This window comes from Amphibalanus amphitrite, unplaced genomic scaffold (genome assembly GCF_019059575.1).
Source record: "Amphibalanus amphitrite isolate SeventyFive unplaced genomic scaffold, NRLGWU_Aamphi_draft 001420F_arrow, whole genome shotgun sequence".
Taxonomy (NCBI): Eukaryota; Metazoa; Arthropoda; class Thecostraca; order Balanomorpha; family Balanidae; genus Amphibalanus; species Amphibalanus amphitrite.
Genome location: NW_024882913.1, coordinates 135,661 through 154,746, shown reverse-complemented (window position 1 = coordinate 154,746; position 19,086 = coordinate 135,661). Strand labels below are relative to the sequence as shown.

Sequence of the window (19,086 nt, the reverse complement as noted above, 5' to 3'; positions counted from 1 at the left end):
CGGAAAAAAACAGGCGTCTGCTCGTAACGAGATCAAGTACCGAGTAACACCCGATTGTTGGGGCTGGGATCCATCTGAGCCCTAGAATTGTGATGACATGATTTAATCGCTTCTATGGTGTCAATGGAACTTGAACCTTCGGAATTCCGATTTCGTGCAATGTCCAACTCGGAATTTGGTTAGACAATGACAGCAGGCTTTGGACGACATTGGACAATCACTCGCTACACATCAGCATTTTTACAAAGTAATCAATTGAAAGCTCAACTTTCGATATGATACACATTTTTGACGTGGTAATAGTACGTTAAAAGGAAACTGAAGAACAGTGTTGAATGTTAACTATTGCGTAGGTGTCGGGCACCTTTGGAGAAATGGCTGGCTTGAACATTTTTGGACGGACAGTCGACGTAATTCTTGGACTCTGGACGGACTTTGGACATACATTTTCTGAAACTGACACCACTAATCGCTTCATTTTTATGTTGTCGAGGGGCGGGGGGGGGGCTGTTTCGACAGCACCGTCATCATCATCATCATCATCATCATCATCATCATCATCATCATCATCATCATCATCATCATCATCATCATCATCATCATCATCATCATCATCATCATCATCATCAGATTCGACGCAATAATTAGCCAACAAACTACGCGACACGACCAAATCACCGCAAAAGAGCACAGATGCCACTCAGCTGAACAATGCGCCTCTACCAAGCCGCAGCATTGATAAAGCCACAAGATAAGGGAATTCCCAAGCCAGTTCGGCAGGTCTGGTTTCCCCGCTCCCTCGCTCACCAATTATAGCTGTCTATCATTCTCTGTACGTGCAGAACACATGTAGGTGACTCATTATCCAATTGTTTGTCTTGTCTAATTGTCATTGCGGATCTAGGGAAAACCGGCTTGGACGAGAGATCGGCACACCCGACCGCTCCCCTATATAAACGCAGAGAAATGTGCGTGAGGAACAGTGCAACGCAGAATCGGGAGACGGTGAGATAGTAAGAGGAACTGACGAGAAAATAACAAGCAAAAGCACCCCTAACATACAGGTAAGTTGGCTCCGGAGCGGGGAAGGGTTCTCAAGGTTACTCACGCTACTCTGCCTATTATAAATTTTGTTTTATATACGGAATACAGTGAAACGTTAGCTTGTTTTCTCATTTTCACATTTTCCTCCAAAAGTTATCTCTGTAAAAGACTGGACAAAGAACGAACCAAAACTGAACAAGTGGCAAAAACAATAGTTAGGTTTAAGGCTGGGCATCTCATCATTTCAAGTTACACTCCTGAAAGGAAACAGCTTGGGTACATTTCATCGTCCCCATATCTGCGCTCTGAACATTTTTGTTTTGTATGTTTGATCTTTTGAATTTATTTTAGCCTTCCACTATTCTCATAGTATGGTGATCCAAAAGAGTTATTTGTTATGACGCATTGTTCCGCTACCGCCCACTGTTCACCATTGCTTCCCGGTTTCAGTGATGAGGACGGCCGTGGTTCTTCTCTGCCTGGTGGCGGTGGTGAGCGCCAAACCGTTTGGATTCGGATTTGGCCGCGGTGGCAGCGCGACCGGCAATGCTGGAGCTTCCAGTACCCAGGGACAGAACCAGGGGTTTTTCGGAAACAGCCAGATCCAGAACAGTAACGCCTTCGCGAGCGTAAGTTCGGAATCTGTGATTTACAGTAACTGAAAACAAACGACGTGGTAACCAACAATCCTTAGCGGATTCCGACAGGTGGCTTTGAACATTGTTAAGGCCACCGCATACTCCCTAAAAAAAAATCTTCAATGTCCAAGAACTCTGATTTCGGTTGCTTGTGCGCTGTTGTGTAATTAAAACATAAAGTTTTAGGTAAAGCTACTCAATTTTCCTTCCATGCAAGGGCAACGAAAAAACGATCGACAAGTTCAGACGCCTTCATAGAGCTATGTTCAACTCATTTCATAATTCACATCGCTTCATAGACGCATCGTATTCCTCAGCTCTGTTGAATCCATAATCATTCACAAGCCACCTCCTGCCTTCAGGGTTCTGCAAACCGCGGTGGATCATCATACAACTCAGCTAGTAGCAACGTCGGTCAGACCAGCGGATTCTTCGGAAACAAGCAGTTCGCCAACAACCAGGCCACCAGCAACCAGTTTGGTGGCGGACGTATATTTTACGGATAAGTAACACCAAGTGATTTAAAATAACGATTCTTACAAGCCAGTGGTCACATGTTGTGTAATTTGTTCAGTTATCATTGTTAGTGCCGGCTTTTGGAGATCTTCGCAATGTACTCAATAAAACATGCAACTTTGTAAATAATTTTTAGATTGTTTAATATCTGGAGTTTTTCTTTGTATGGTAGACCGGAAGACAGAACGACTGTCACGTGTATAATGCCCACCAAATCGACGTTCTGCACCATCTGTACCTACAAGCTAAACATGTCTTAATTAGACATTAGGTAACAAGTGAGGGCCTTGAGGCCATCAGTAAACCGGTTTGGCGCCGAATGTCTTTTGGCGTTGCTAGGCGATCAAATCTTACTATCATTGGATCAGGTTGCCACTTTATATAGCAGTATTATGCACTCTCAAGAAGGTGCTTTATTTAGTTTTGTATTCGGTGACATTGTGGCTTAGTGGTGAATAGCTATGTATGAAAATATGGCTTTACGGTTAACTAGAGGTACAGGTTTACGCGATAACTGTATGTTTTGATTTATGTTATGCTACGGGTGCATTAGTTTGGGTGATTGACTTGTATTTTTAGGTGTATTATTTGGGTAGATTTGGGTAGCTGTTTTTAATTGAACTGTAAGGGATGGTGATAGTTGCGGGGTGTTCAAGTGTTTTGTATGTTGGGCCCTTTTTGAACTCAACCCTACCCCTACCCTACCCTACCCTACCCCTACCCTACCCTACCCCTACCCTACCCTACCCTACCCTACCCTACCCTACCCTACTACCCTACCCTACCCTACCCTACCCTACCCTACCCTACCCTACTACCTTACCCTACCCCAGGGGCGGATCCAGGAATTTTCTGGAGGGGGGGGGGGCGGCAAGTTGAAATAGGGGCGACCTGGCAATCCGGGGGCGCCAAACCGTCGTCAAAATCGAGAGTTTAAAACCCACGCCGTGCGTTGTCACGTTCCCCTAAGTTTTTCGCAAATATTTTTAAGACGGCTGCGCGCAGCGCCGCCGTCTACTACCCTACCCTACCCTACCCTACCCTACCCTACCTTTACACTACCCTACCCTACCCTACCCTACCCTACCCTACCCTTACACTACCCTACCCTACCCTACCCTACCATACCCTACCCTACCCTACCCTACCCTACCCTACCCCTACCCCTACCCTACTCCTACCCTACCCTACCCTACCCTACCCTACCCTACCCTACCCTACCATACCCTTACACACCCTACCTTACCCTACCCTACCCTACCCTACCCTTACACTACCCTACCCTACCCTACCTTACCCTACCCTACCCTACCCTACCCTACCCTACCCTACCTAACTCTACCCTACCTAACTCTACCCTACCCTACCCTACAATCCCCTACCCAACCCTACCCTACCCTGGGTGCGTATTATTTAGGCCAGGGTTCATAATGTCCAGGGCACAATGTGTCCAGTGCTCGAATTGGCCAGTGCCTTGAATTGGCCAGTGTTCACATTGTCCAGGGATTACATGGTCCAAAAGTGGCCAACTGGCTGCAGATAGGGTAAATTCAAAGAGGCCAGGGTTCATAATGTCCAGGGCACGATGTGTCCAGTGTTCAAAATGGCCAGGGTTCATAATGTCCAGGGCACGATGTGTCCAGTGTTCGAAATGGCCAGGGTTCATAATGTCCAGGGCACGATGTGTCCAGTGTTCAAAATGGCCAGTGCCTTGAATGGGCCAGAGTTCATAGTGTCCAGGGATTACATAGTCAACCCAACCCAACCCAACCCAACCCAACCCAACCCAACCCAACCCAACCCAACCCAACCCAACCCAACCCAACCCAACCCAACCTAACCTAACCTAACCTAACCTAACCTAACCTAACCTAACCTAACCTAACCTAACCTAACCTAACCTAACCTAACCTGAGGTAATGATGTTTGCCTACCAGGGATAAGGAAATAGTTTCTCGCATGAATAGATTGCAAGCAATAGTAAATCAAATATTTTTAGGTTAAGTGGTTATGCATCAGGCTTCAGGCCTTCGGCCTGAAGCCAGATACATAACCACTTAACCTAAAAATATTTGATTTACTATTGCCTGTAATCTCTCCTAAGGCATTGCCTTCGGCACTGCACTGCTTTGCATTGAGCTGATTCCGTGTTTTTTTTTACATAATGACGTCACTTTCAGTGACTATGTAATCCCTGGACATCATGAACTCTGGCCCATTCAAGGCACTGGCCATTTTGAACACTGGACACATCGTGCCCTGGACATTATGAACCCTGGCCATTTCGAATACTGGACACATCGTGCCCTGGACATTATGAACCCTGGCCATTTTGAACACTGGACACATCGTGCCCTGGACATTATGAACCCTGGCCTCTTTGAATATACCCTATCTGCAGCCAGTTGGCCACATTTGGACCATGCAATCCCTGGACATTATGAACTCTGGCCCATTCAAGGCACTGGCCATTTTGACACTGGGCATAGCGTACCCTGGACATTATGAACCCTGGCCAGAATGAATGCTCCCCCCTACCCTACCCTACCCTACAATCCCCTACCCAACCCTACCCTACAATCCCCTACCCTACCCTACCCTACCCTACACTACACTACCACCGACAGTCCAAGTTTCAGCTAAATCGGCCCAGAAACGGCTGAGATATTGCAAAAACAAATTAATTGTTTTTACTGGCGAATCCCCTTGGCGAGCGGTGCCTTGTGTCGGCCTTCGTTGGCTCTGATGCTTTTCACTCAGTTTTCTAAGCGAACAACTGAGCCTAAAGCACGTGCTTTCTGCTCGGCACCGGTCGCGGCCCCACCACGTGCACACCGCTGAACCCACACCGTCGAAAATTTAATACGACAAATGAGTGCACGCGCTCGACTTGGCATGAAAATTTCACCCCTGTAGCCTTTACCGTTCCCGAGCAATGGCCTGTTTTTGTCGATTCTAATGCTAACCCTATGGCGCACATGAGCACGCGCCACGGGCGCACCCCCGGCCGCATCGTGCCCAAAATTTAATACGACCTGTTGAATTACGTGACCCACGAGTCGTGAAAATTTCACCCTCCTGCGTCAATCGACGGCGCCGTAATAAGCCTTTTAGGGAGTAACCCCGACGGCGGCGGCGAACTTTTTAAGATTTATAATAGTAGACTAGAGGTACAGGTTTACGCGATAACTGTATGTTTTGATTTATGTTATGTTACGGGTGCATTAGTTTGGGTGATTGACTTGTATTTTAAGATGTATTATTTGGATAGATTTGGATAGCTGTTTTTAGTTAAACTGTAGGGGTTGGTGATAGGTGCGGGGTGTTCAAGTGTTTTGTATGGTAGTACCCTACCCTACCCTACCCTACCCTACCCTACCCTACCTTACCCTACCCCTACCCTACCCTACCCTACCCTACCCCTACACTACCCTACCCTACCCTACCCTACTCCTACACTACCCTACCCTACCCTTCCCTACCCTACCCTACCTTTACACTACCCTACCCTACCCTACCCTACCCTACCCTTACACTACCCTACCCTACCCTTACACTACCCTACCCTACCCTACCCTACCCTACCCCTACACTACAATCCCCTACCCTACCCTACCCTACCCTACCCTACCCTACCCTACCCTACCCTACCCTACCCTACAATCCCCTACCCTACCCTACCCTACCCTACCCTATACTACCCTACCCTACCCCTACACTACCCTACCCTACCCCTACCCTACCCTACCCTACCCTACCCTACCCTGCCCTACCCTACCCTTCCCCTACCCTACCCTACGCTAGCCTATAATCCCCTACCCTACCCTATCTTACCCTACCCTACCCTACAATCCCCTACCCTACCCTACCCTACCCTACCCTACACTTACCCTACCCTACCCTACCCTACTCCTACACTACCCTACCCTACCCTACCCTACCTTTACACTATCCTACCTTTACACTACCCTACCCTACCCTACCCTACCCTACCCTACCCTACCCTACCCTACTTTACCTTACCCTACCCTACCCTACACTGCCACCGACAATCCAAGTTTCAGCTAAATCGGCCCAGAAACGGCTGAGATATTGCAAACACAAATTTATCGTATTTACTGGCGAATCCCCTTGGCGAGGGGTGCCCGGCGCCGGTATTCGTTGTCAAAGGTCAATGACCTTCCGGCTCTGATTATTTCCAGTCAGTTTTTAAGCGAACAACTGAGCCTAAAGCACGTGCCCTCTGCTCGGCGCCGGTCGCGGCCCCATCACGTGCACACCGCTGAACCCACCCCCTCAAGAATTTAATACGACAAATGAGTGCACGCGATCGACTTACAGCGAAAATTTCACCCCCGTAGCCCTTACCGTTCCCGAGCAATGGCCTGTTTTTGCCGATTCTAATGCTAACCCTATGGCGCACATGAGCACGCGCCACGGGCGCACCCCCGGCCGCATCGTGCCCAAAATTTAATACGACCTGTTGAATGACGTGACCCACGAGTCGTCAAAATTTCACCCTCCTGCGTCCATCGACGGCGCCTTAATAAGCCTTTTTGGGAGTAACCCCGACGGCGGCGGCGTGGGCGGCGGCGGACTTTTTAAGATTTATAATAGTAGATAAAAAACAGCGTTTCCATCGCGCAAACGCTTAAAAATTGTTGCTGAAACAGGCTCTTTCTGGCTTATGTATGAAAACTGCAAGCATGGCAGTGACGGTCTTACGGGTGATGGTGGGAACTGGCAGCGGATTTTTATCAAATTGAGAACTTGTTCCATCTAAAGTACCCTTCCGCCACGCGTCCGCGCCGTCCACTTTTCATGCTCCAATTAAACTGCCTCTGAACACGGACATTTATCGTCATAAAATAATCCATGGGAACTTTCTTCGAACAAAAATAAGCTGTAAATGAACAAAAAAAAGAGAGAGAGAGAGAGAGAAAAGGAAAAAAAAACAAATAAGAGAAGACCAAAGTATCTATTGCTAAAAATTAAGCAAGCTAACAAAGCAGTAAATACCACCCTGCGGAACACTGACTAATTAGTGATCAAAACGTTGCGTCATGCTCACGTCTCCGGTCTCACTCTTACTTTCGCTGATAGCGGTCCCTCTACCCAGAATCATGGTATGTATGTACAATGTACAATGTATCCCGTGGCATTGTACATCGTACAATGCCACGGGATATTCATTTCACCGTGCATACTGCATACCATCTCCAACAGCACAAGAAACCGGCACATTGTAGGAGTTCCCTACAGCCGCGCACACCTGCTGCGCATGTGTCGGTGCGCCATTGCTTATGTATATTCGTATATCCGCGCACACACGCTGCGCATGTCGCATGTTACTAGATAGACCGTCTAGCGCATGCGCGTAGTTTTAGTATACCGTCTAACGTCCGTGTGTGCTGTACATTAGTAAAATCTGAAATTTGTAAATACACACACTCTTCTACTCATCAAACCAAGGCTTTGGAGGAAGACGGAAGACGAGGAAGCGAGGGCGATATGAAGAGCCCTGGTGGCTGACGAGTGCTCGGAAAGGAACACGTTTCCCGATCACCACGATCGGATGACTGTAAACTGGGACGACTCTCTCCCCACAGTTTACACTGGTGACCCCGACGTGATCCGGGCTACTCGTGGACCACACCATGGAGTCGAGCGAAGCCACCCGGCTGCACACCGCTCCTCCCGCAACCAGCTTCAGCTCGCCGGCACCCGAACCCGAGGCAGCAGGTCGGCTCACAGCCCTACTAGCCACCATCGCCACCCTCATCGTCCGAGTACAGCAAATGGAGGCCACCCAGCGTCGACTCAAAGGCGCAGCATCGCAACTTGGCCGAAGCCAGCATCAACGACGCCATGAAAACCGCCCTCTAAAGCCAGCGCATCCGTCAACCTACGAGATCTGCTGGTACCACCAGCGCTTCGGTGCCAGAGCGCGTCGCTGCAAAGCGCCGTGCAGTTTCTCCCACCGCAACAAAGGTCGACATCGCAGCCGTCAGACGCCTCTCCCGTCACGCCCTCCGACGCCGACGTACCCAGACAGCTCTGTCTGCTGGTACCACCAGCGTTTCGGTAACAAGGCCCGCCGCTGCGAGCCTCCGTGCAGCCGGTCGAAAGCATCTGCCGCAACACTTCTCTTCGTGCGGAACACGAAGACTGCCAAACAGCAACGGATCGACGCTGACGCCTCACTCAGCGCATCTCCTCGCGGCAACCTACCGAAGCGACCGACGCCGACGCCAGCTCCACCCAACAAGCAGCCGGTGGCCGCCAGCGCACCAACCAGCAACATCGACCACTGCGAGCCTGCGTCTCCGGAAGAGACGCCACACCAACCTGCGCAGCAGTCTCCTGCCTCTGCGACTGTGCCACCATCAGCTGCTCAGTCGGACAGCATGGAGCTGCTGCCGCAAGACACGCCGCCTGCAGAACACCCATATCCAAGAGCAGCAACACCGGAACCAGCTCCGCCGCGATCTATCTTGCGCTCTCGCACCGATCGCGACGTTCGATCCCCACAGCGATCTCGACGAGTCACGTTCGCGACCCGTCTAGGGAGGGGGTAGTGTAGGAGTTCCCTACAGCCGCGCACACCTGCTGCGCATGTGTCGGTGCGCCATTGCTTATGTATATTCGTATATCCGCGCACACACGCTGCGCATGTCGCATGTTACTAGATAGACCGTCTAGCGCATGCGCGTAGTTTTAGTATACCGTCTAACGTCCGTGTGTGCTGTACATTAGTAAAATCTGAAATTTGTAAATACACACACTCTTCTACTCATCAAACCAAGGCTTTGGAGGAAGACGGAAGACGAGGAAGCGAGGGCGATATGAAGAGCCCTGGTGGCTGACGAGTGCTCGGAAAGGAACACGTTTCCCGATCACCACGATCGGATGACTGTAAACTGGGACGACTCTCTCCCCACAGTTTACAACATCTCAGTCTTCAGTGAGCTCATCAAAATAAACGAGTGCCACTATTGCTTTGCTACCATTCTGCTGAAGGTAAGAGAAACATGTTTAACCCGCGCCCTGGTGGGGGGGGCTATTTTTTGCCCCCCCTCCAGACTTTTCGATATATCTCCAGAACCGCTGCGCCGATCGTCACCAAACTTTCAGTACCCTCCCGGACATCAATTTTACACATTGTGACCAAAAATTTTTCCAAAGGCTATTATAGGTTGGCCGAAAATGACGTCAGAGTGACGTCATGTTCTGCCGTTTTCGACCCAAAAAAGGGTTTCGCGGGAAGAGCTGTCAGGCCTATAGCTTTGCAAATACAGAAAAATGATAAGGACATAAAAGCTGTAGATTGGACAGGGCTACAAAACTGCTATCTCGGATTTTTGGAATTTTTGGATTTTGACCCCCAAAAATCAAAAAATAGATTTTTTGGATATACTAATCGAAAAATCCAAAAAGTTTTTTGAATTTCGCAAAACCGGAATATATGTGATAGTCCTTATCGCCTTCCATCCACATACCAAATTTGAGATTGATACCTCCTTTTTTGGCGAAGTTATAGCGAAAAAAACTGTTCAAAATTGATGACGTCAAATTTTCAAACTCAATTTTTAGCAATTCTAGACCCCATAGCGCAAAACAAAGACCACCATTAGACTCCCCGTGACGAGCTGCATCGAATCAATACCCAATTTATGCAAAAATATCAACTTTAAAATTTGACCTTTTTTGGCCTGACCTTGACCTGACCTTGACCTGAACTTCACCAGAAAGTGACCTAAGCCGTACCTGATAGTCTTATAACCAACACCATTGAGTTGGAAATGAAAAATTGGCCATAAAACATGTATCACACAACCTTAGTAAAGTTGGGCTCATGTGACCTGTCCTGTGACCCTTGGTGACCTGACCTGTGACCTGACCTGGTATTGCTAGTGACCTCTAATAGCAACATATCTACTAGGCAACTGACGCCCTACCGCTGATTCTCGACAAAATGCGTTTTCCTCGGTGTTATAGCGCATTCCCTAGAAGACCCGTGATCGGTGAAACATTTCATCTTTGACCTGACTTGTGACGTCATCGGTGACCCCGAGGTCAATGAAATTTGGTTTCCTTCGACAAATTTGACAGGCCTTTCGAACGCCGTTTGAATTTTGCGGATCCGTCCAGTAGTTTCGGAGATACGAGGGGGGCAAAAAATAGCCCCCCCCCCCACCAGGTCGCGTTATAAACAGACCCCACCAGGGCGCGGGTTAAGAGGCTTGCAGGCCTCAAAGTTTACTTTTATTTGTTTGAACGCCTACTTCACACACACAAAAAAATGCGCCGTTTTATTACAACTTCCCCGTCACATTTCGCGTCATTGCCAATTCGTCAAGGTACTTGCGAGCAGCTCAACCATGGCCTAACCAAACTGGGTGCTGGAAGCCTGATTGTTTGCGAACTGACTGCCTCCTCCGGCTCCGGAAGCGTCGAAGCCGCTACCTCCGGTAGGTGCGGACCCACCAGTCTGCCCAAACCCGCTGCCGCCGCTAGGTGCGGACCCCGCGCTCTGTTCGAAACCGCTTCCACCAAATCCGGCGTCACCGCCAAATCCGCTTGCGCCGAACCCGCCATCAACGCCGCTAAATTGTCCAAATCCGCCACCGCCGAACTGGTCGCTGGAGGCCTGGTTGTTGGCGAACTGCTGGTCTCCGAAGAGTCCAGAACTTTGTCCGACGTTGCTGCTGCCGGTGTTGAATGAAGATGCGCCGTCGAAGGCAGAACCCTGGACAGAGAAAGGAACGGTGAAGTCGTCAGTTTCTTGTGCGAGGTTTCCTTGAGAGTCCATGTTAGCATGAACTTACTATGTCTGTCCCTGCGGTGTTTATTCATCGCTCCAGGAGGACTTTGGTGCTGTTTCTCTAAAATGCAACGTACCGCATTATTATTTTCATGATTTCCATTAGATGCATTCCACCTAAGACTGATAATTCGTGTTATGATTTAATCCACGGCCCACCTCGACCCCCTTGAACAACCTACCCCCTCCAATATAAGGTGGTACAAACTGGAATAAACTGGAGCATACAAGGCTCGCACGCTCCACTTTTCCTCGTGCACTTTTATTGTCGTTATTGGAGCAGCCCTGTACAGTATACAAAAAGGTACAGACCGGAACAAACTGGAATGCACAAGCTCGTAGGTACGTCCTTGGAAAAAATAGAATAAAAGAAAATAATGATAAATAAAAAGGGGAATACAGACAGAAAATGATAACAGGAAATTAAAAAAAGAAACATAATAGCATAAAATAAAGAAAGCAAAGATAAAACAAGCAAAATAGAAAAGAAAAAGAACACATGAAAAGAAAAGGAGAAAGGAAACTCTTATATAAAAAAGAAAACAGGAAAAATTACTCACCTCGGCCGCCGCGGAGCTGCTCTGGACGGCGCTGCTGCCGGACGGGAAGCTACTCTGGCCCTGTGTGGCCTGAGCATTACCAGAGCCTCTGGCTCCCCCGGTCCCCGTGAACTGGGGGCGGGCACAGACGCATACCGCCAGACACAGAAGAACCACCGCCCTCATGGCTGGAGAGAAGGGAAGGCGGTTAGGCATGCACATAGTGTGCTGTGTTACACAAGAAAACATGTTTTGCTGCTGTAGAACTTACTAGAAAGAACAGTCTGTGCAACCGCCGTCGGTGCACTTGCCTTTATATAACTTTCAATAAACCCGACCACATTTTCTTATTCCTTCAGACAGATTATCTTCCAGCTCTGCATTAGTAGAGATTGGAACACATGCAGAGTGAGTTATCTAATGCCCAACTTTTTTTTTAACTGCGGCAGTTTAAAAATCTAAACTAATTGAAGGTAATCCAGCAAGCAGCATATTCATCGAAAAAGTGAAACATTGTAATCAATATCCATTTACCGAAGCAAAATTATTTTTCGTTCTGACTTTTTTCATTATAACAGAAAAATGTTTTAGCCAAGGAATAATCTATGATGATGTGCCAGCTATTTGCTACATTTTTTAGTTGTTGCAGTTATTTTGAGGGTGCGTTTCAACATCCCTAATTCTTTTTACCGTAACGTTATTTGCACTTATTTTTCATATTTACTATATTATTATTGTAATTTTATAGCACCCGGTGTGTAAAACATGTCACAAAGGATTAATGCTTTGTTTCAAAATGTTCGATGAAAATCTAAGAGAAAAATAGTATTTTCAAACATAAGTCTTTCGACACGTCTTGCTCCAAAAGCACTTTGGATAACTTTATTTTGTTGTGTATCTAGGACACAATTGTTAAAAAAAATCGCAATGCTCCTCAAATAACGCGTCATATTTGACTCGAAATATTATTTGTAATATCTTGCATATCTTTCTCGATTGTGAACTACCCTTATCATTGTGATGTTAACGTTCATATGATTCATCATATTACAAATCATTCGATTCATCTTTTAGGAGCATTTTTAGCAACTCATGTTTCTTGTTTATCTTTTCTCATTTATCATTTTCTCAGCTTTCATGAGTGTTTTACATTTAGTTTTATTGTGCCGCATATGTCTTAGCAATGGGTGAATTACGTTTCCTTATGAAAGAAAGAAAAAACTCGCCAACTTCTCAAGTGTCTGTGCTCAACAAAGTTTGAATATACTAACCTGGAAGATGGTGGATGTCTTGATCCCGAAACTGTCTCTACCCGAATGATGTCGTTGCTATGGCCCCTTTCCCCTTAAATAGGCAGCGCCGTGTCGGTTTGCCGGACAGCCAGTATGGCCCCGCCTTAGCGATTCCAAAAAAATCGCGTATCCGCCGCCGTTGCACGAGCGCTTATTGTTATCTTTTCCTCAAGCAGAGTCGTTCCTAGAAAGGTATAGTGCATAGCGGCAATGTATTTTGTTAGGTGTCTGGGTTGGGGCACTCTGAAGGGCGACACTTTACAGCCAGAGACCAGCCAAGCACATTGCAGAGAGCAACCGTTTCCTGTTTGGAGCCGTCCTATCGTTTCTACTCTTACAATCATGACTGGAAACGTTTTTTTTAGTGTACAACGCGCATATGCCTTGGCCCATCCACATGTTCTTCCCACCAGCTACTGATGCAACAATTTTCATCTGATTATGCATGCTGGTGCAGCAGCATAATGAAGCTGCACGTTAGCTGGTAAGGTCACGCGTCGCTTTTGGGGGTGCTCTGGTTAGATAACTCACTGGCGGATTCTTGAATTATCAATGCAGAGCAAATGTGTCTTACATCTATCTTTATTCTATTGTATCTTACGCTACATCTACTTCTTCTATCGAGGGAGAATCATGCTGACTATGCCGTACAGTTGAGCTTATGTTCAAAGAAACACTCATATTTGAAGGTCGCTATGTTATTTAACTTAAACAAATAAATAAGTTATTTAACACATTCGATCTAAGTCAATGTTTTAATAAGTAATGCTTTGTCAGCGGACATCAGCTACAAAGACGATTGACGTTCTTTTTTATCTACGCATTTAGTTTGCTGCGTGGTGCCAACTTCGAATGGACTGCGGTAGATGTTGCTCAACTCGTCGCTTATCATCCATGGGAATTCGAAAGTTACCCACAACGAACAGCATTATATAACCTTAAACGAGTGTGAGTTTTGAGTACGATCTCGTTGCAGTATATTCCTGCCCGGGGCCGGGATGATTCAATAAATGTCACCGAGGTTTTTTAGCGAAAACTCCGAGGGCCGTTAGGCCCGAGGTGCTTTTCGCTAAAAAAGCGAGGTGACATTGAATTCCCGGCCTTAGGGCTGGAAGGTGTTTCCCATACCTGCCAAAAAGCTCACAACTATTTAAAGCTCTGCATTAAACTTTGAAAAGTGTGGTACAGTGCACGTGCCATTGAAATGCCTGGATGTCTCGATTTAATCATGCAATGTAGCAGGTATGGGAAATCACAAAACTGTCCGGCCTCTAATATATGGTTAGCATTTTCCAATACGAATTCCATTGCTTAGCCAGCATACATCCTTTCCCATGCATGGAAAATCTCCAGCCAGCTTTCTAAGTCACAAACAACCTGTTTATCATATGGCGTAGCCTCCCTCTTCGCTCTGAATCATTCACTCGCTCTTCCTCAGTACATAGAACTATACGATCTTTTATCAAAACCTCTGGCGTGATTTCCAGTGTCACAGAGGGGAGATCTGATCGTTCGTGGTGTGAAGTGCAGTGACCTGTGCTAGAGGCTCCGACGACGCTGACCAACTGGGGACTTCAGGGGCCCAGTCTTATAAAGTGTCGTGCTTTTCTATCCACGGCATTTGGTAACATTAGCTGTGATACCAGTGCTGGCAAGGGCGCATACGAGTCAACGAAACGATGACCGGGACGGGAGAGTTAACCTTCGCCCCAGTGGGGGGGCATATGTTACCACCTTGCCGCGTTTTTCGCGTGTGAATAAAAAACCGCGGCGCGTAGCGCCGCGCCACTAGGGGTAGCTTTTGGTACATCAATTTTGGACAATGTGTGAAATTTTTGACCCCAGGTCATGTCAGGTCAGGTCACCAGGTCAAGTTAACTGACCAAGCCTTAAAAAAAGTTTGCAATCATGTCCAGCCTGCAGTGTTTGTCAGAAAGGTTTTAAACTTGGTGGATTGCATGCTGTTATGGGAGCCTACAATTTGTATATCTCGGATTTTTTATATCCGTGACCTAAGGTCAGGTCAGTGGCATGACCTTTCCATTACAAGTCAATGGAGAAAAATGAAAATGCCTCTAGATCCGTGTGTACGCATAGGAACAGTCCAAATATTTCAGAATCACAATGATTTAGTCCAGTCGTGATGACCAAGGTGTCATTTTTGCTGATAGCCTCTAGAAAGGTCATCCGAGGTCATTTGAGGCTACAAACAGTTTTTTGCCAATAACTCGCGATTGGAAAGAGATAGAACGCTGGGGATGGTCTCATTGTGTTTGTCTTGTTGAGACGCATCGACTGATATGCAACATGACCTTTTCCGGTCAGGTCATGACCTGGACCTGAGGTCAAATTTTAAGTTGACCTTTCAAGGTCAAATTATAGTTCATTCGACGCGTCTCGGTGAGGGGAACACGATTCTGGCAATAGAAATTTCGTCGCTTTTTGTAGTCGAAAGTTATTGCCGAAAAACACTTTTTCGTAAAAACAGCTATTTTTGGAGTTTTTGCCCTCTGGAGGCTAAACCGTTGACCTGAGGACAATATTGATAATGACCTTTTCAAAAGAAGAGTTTAAAAGCTATCGATTGCTATTCCATGCGTTTTTCTAGCTACCATACTTCCTGAGATAGCGGCATGTTTTCTGAAAAATATAATGACAATTGGCAAATTTTGACATTTGATGACCTCTGGTGACCCCAATATTGCTCTAAGGTGAAAAATGACCGAAATACTTTCAAACGTACGTATTAAGAGCTATCGACTGCTTTTTACCGCGTCTTTCTAGCCCTCTTAGTTTTTGAGTTAGAGGTGGGTGGTAACATATGCCCCCCCCCCCCTCACTAGGACGAAGTTGGCCGAGACCGCCACTGGGGCGCGGGTTAATACGAGAAGATGGACCGAAATGCGCAAAAAAATACATATAATTGCCGTTCTCTGCAGCTGAACTTAATCCAGTGCTCTGAGCTGCCAAACCCAAACAACAGGATTTATAAAGTTGGGTGCAGGTGAACTAACCGTCGCCGGTTAGACCAGTTTGGTTTTCTGGCCAGCTGTCTGACTGCTCTGCAAAAATCACTGGTGATTGTTAGCTTGTCATTGCAACGCGATGGGTGATGACACGGATTCTGGATGTTTTGTCCTCTCAGCTAGCTAGCACGGGTATGTGGGAGCGTTTATGCGTGGGAATGCGCAATTTTTATCGTAAATGACATGGTAATAAATGCATATTGCAGCTTAGTTTCTCAGCAAGAATGATAGTTGGTGCTAACTTCTAAATTTCAAACAATCGCTTTGTAATGTATGTACTATAGTACATATTATACATATATGTATAATATGAAAATGTTGCACCAAACAGACGCGTAACAAATGAGCCTTTTTGCCCGAGATCTTATATTGTTTTGTGTGTAAAATGCACTTCTTTTTTTTCTAAATAGTCCGCCATCCATTAACAGATGGCCAGGAGTGCCCCCACCCCACCATTTCGTAATCAATTCTTGGCCAAGGGCCCACTAATATAGGTATTCAGCTCCGTGTCTGCTGTGGGTTAGACAAGCCAGGCATCGCCGTGGGTCAAAACACTGCACTCAGGTGCTTGGGTGCGCACACAGGGTATAGGATACTACTGATGCCTTTGTTTATATAAGCCAATTGCATGATGTTCATGTTTCTCTGAAATCAACTCAATGGGAAGGGCAACATATTTAAGTGGCCTTTTTCTAGACCATTAGAATATAGTGCTGAGCTGCAATACTAATATATCGAAGAATTAATGTTTCCATTTTGAAAAGCATACACGATGGTAGCTAACGTGATACTGAAAACCTTCCGGGTTACGCCTGTAGCCTTTAACCCACTAATACCGGTTACAGCCGGTAAAATCCCTGCACCACACCAACGCGTGTGGGTTCATTGAGTCGTGATTTACTAAGTCACCCCACCTGAGCTACGTCACAGTCAAAACCGGTTCATACCGGTCACTGGCCTGCTGCAACGGAGTAGCGATACATGACTCACTCTGTAAAGAGGTTGCGACGTATGTTTTCGCGCAAGACCAAAAGCAGCCGGTTTAGACCGCAAAAGCGCTGGCCTAGTTTCTCGGTTCGTTGAATATTGCTTTTAACTTTAACCACAAAAAGTCTAGCACGTATCCAAAGTCTAAGACGACATCTGCCAAGACACATCTGCAGTATTTTTGTTATTTTGACTTTTCAACCTGCGCCGGGCTGGTGCTCTGCGCTATAGCCTTTAAGGCGCCGGGGGGGGGGGGGGGGGGACGCCTTAAGGACGCCAATGTTAAGACGCAACCTTTGTTTTTGTCCTCCTTCTTCAAGCGTAATCACAAAGTTATGTGGAATGGCCGTCTATACAGAGCTGGTTGTACCAATGTAGGTGACATTTGGACGGATGAAAGAAGGTTTATGAATATTGCTGAAATAAACAACACTTATGGCTTGCGTCTCCAACAGCTTGAATTCGCGGGCATTGTTAGAGTAATAAGGACATCATATACGGGGGAGTTGCCACCTCATGACATTGGACCTAAAATGCAGCCAGCGTTGGCAACTCTCTTAGGATGTAAGGGAGGATGTAGGATATACTATAAGACAGCATAAGTACTTTAAAACACGGGATGGTTTAAAATCACAAATAAAATGGAATAACGATCTACAGTGTCAGCTAGAATGGGACCTCATTTACAACAGATTTGCGAGCTGTACTAAAAATACTACTCTTAGATGGTTCCAGGATAGATTAGTTCACAAAATATTAACGACAAACGTTTTCGTGTCAAAATTCACTGAAGAAAGTCCATTGTGTACATTCTGCAATGCAGATAGAGAGACGCTTCTGCATCTTTTTGCTGAGTGCGAACAGGTTCAATGTGTTTGGACTTTGGAGAGCAATGGTGAGCAGGGTCAGGGAGCGATTGCATTACAATGTTGTCCTAAGCAAACGTGCAATAATTGTTGGATTCGAGGAAAATGAGACATTTCATATGGCTGATGCTGCAGCTGCTATTCAGAGACTGTTTTTGCTAGGGAAATATTATATTTACAGAACAAAAGTGGCACAACATGGTATAGGAATAGCTGATATGTTTTCATTCTGTGATTTTATGACAAGGGCAGAGTTTGGTAAAATGCGAGTGGGCATGGCCGATACAGAAAAGAAGAAGGTAGAGGTGCATCAAAAACTTTGTCTCATTAGCTACACATCTCACGAACAGGGACAACGAGCGTAATAGCAGGACATATAGGGCGGGCGAGGTTCGGACGCTGAGCTGTCGCCAGATTTACACCCCGCCCGTTCCCATCCGTGACCGGCCATGAGGTTTTACCTGGGACCGGTCCGCTGGCCGGACGTGCGACAGGTGTCCGGTTCTGTGTACTGTGTGTACTGCTATGTGATTGTCAGTTATGTAAATAAATTTGTGGGAAAAAAAGAAAAAAAGGCGCCGGGGGGGAGGGTGCAGAGCACTCCTGTCTATATCATCGGCTCCTGGGCTACTATCGACACACAGCAAGCGGCGTTCGAAGGAGCGTGAAGGTAAGGGACACAGTATTCTATTCAATTTGTTGGTTAGTTCTCAAAGGTTAACCCACGTGCCGCTGGGGGGGGGGGGCATAAAGTTGCCCCCCTTTACGTTTTGTGGAATATCTCTGCAACCTGAGAGCTACGAACGTGAAACTTTGTATACCTTTAACTGAATAGTGAATACCTAGGCAATGTTTGAGGAAAATTTGGTGGTTGTAGCACTTAGGATGACGTCACAGTGACGTCATAAAGTTTTGTCGTTTTCCGATATGGACCGTCTCTGTCCTGATATCGCTGAACATGAAACTCAACTGTAAATGATCTAGACAGCACCTGCTGTATTTGACTTTTGACGTCACTCTGACGTCATTTCAAGTGGGATCGACACCAAATTTGGACACAATATTGACTAGGTATTCAGGGAGATGTGTGCAAAGTTTTGCTTTCTCTATCTCTTTGCGTTGCGACGATATCGTCGCAGAAGTAAAGGGGGAAACTATAAGCCCCCCCCCCCCCGTGCAGCGGCCGGCGGGTGGCGCGGAGGCCCAGCGGCCTCCGTCTTCAACAGTCAGGTCAGTCATATTTTTTTCCAGCTAAATTACGTACTACTAAGTTATCAACGATATTTTGTCTGTTTTGCCACAGCATCACATCATATTAATATTTCAACTAACGCATCCACAATGTGTTGGTGGT

The 19,086-nt window shown here is 46.7% G+C and overlaps 2 protein-coding genes across 2 annotated transcripts; one reads left to right on the top strand and one right to left on the bottom strand.

The window, feature by feature from the left end:
* Positions 1 to 912: 912 nt before the first annotated feature.
* Positions 913 to 2,687, top strand: LOC122372934. The gene is made up of 3 exons (XM_043350617.1): positions 913 to 1,064; positions 1,495 to 1,673; positions 2,045 to 2,687. Exons 2-3 carry the CDS (start codon positions 1,497 to 1,499, stop codon positions 2,186 to 2,188), a joined length of 321 nt encoding a protein of 106 aa, XP_043206552.1. The 5' UTR covers positions 913 to 1,064; positions 1,495 to 1,496; the 3' UTR covers positions 2,189 to 2,687.
* Positions 2,688 to 10,497: 7,810 nt separating this feature from the next.
* LOC122372935 (glycine, alanine and asparagine-rich protein-like) lies at positions 10,498 to 13,037 on the bottom strand. Its single transcript, XM_043350618.1, has 3 exons — positions 12,833 to 13,037; positions 11,583 to 11,749; positions 10,498 to 10,947 (listed from the first exon to the last, which is right to left on the bottom strand). Exons 2-3 carry the CDS (start codon positions 11,745 to 11,747, stop codon positions 10,585 to 10,587), a joined length of 528 nt encoding a protein of 175 aa, XP_043206553.1. The 5' UTR covers positions 11,748 to 11,749; positions 12,833 to 13,037; the 3' UTR covers positions 10,498 to 10,584.
* Positions 13,038 to 19,086: the final 6,049 nt, after the last annotated feature.

What these genes read in the sequence shown, in the direction of transcription:
- LOC122372935 (XM_043350618.1), bottom strand. Translation starts at nt 11,747, where the DNA reads ATGAGGGCGGTGGTTCTTCTGTGTCTGGCGGTATGCGTCTGTGCCCGC. An exon ending in GCAGCTCCGCGGCGGCCGAG is followed by an intron (nt 10,948 to 11,582) that starts GTGAGTAATTTT and finishes TTCTCTGTCCAG; the next exon opens with GGTTCTGCCTTCGACGGCGC.
- LOC122372934 (XM_043350617.1), top strand. Translation starts at nt 1,497, where the DNA reads ATGAGGACGGCCGTGGTTCTTCTCTGCCTGGTGGCGGTGGTGAGCGCC. An exon ending in ACAGTAACGCCTTCGCGAGC is followed by an intron (nt 1,674 to 2,044) that starts GTAAGTTCGGAA and finishes TCCTGCCTTCAG; the next exon opens with GGTTCTGCAAACCGCGGTGG.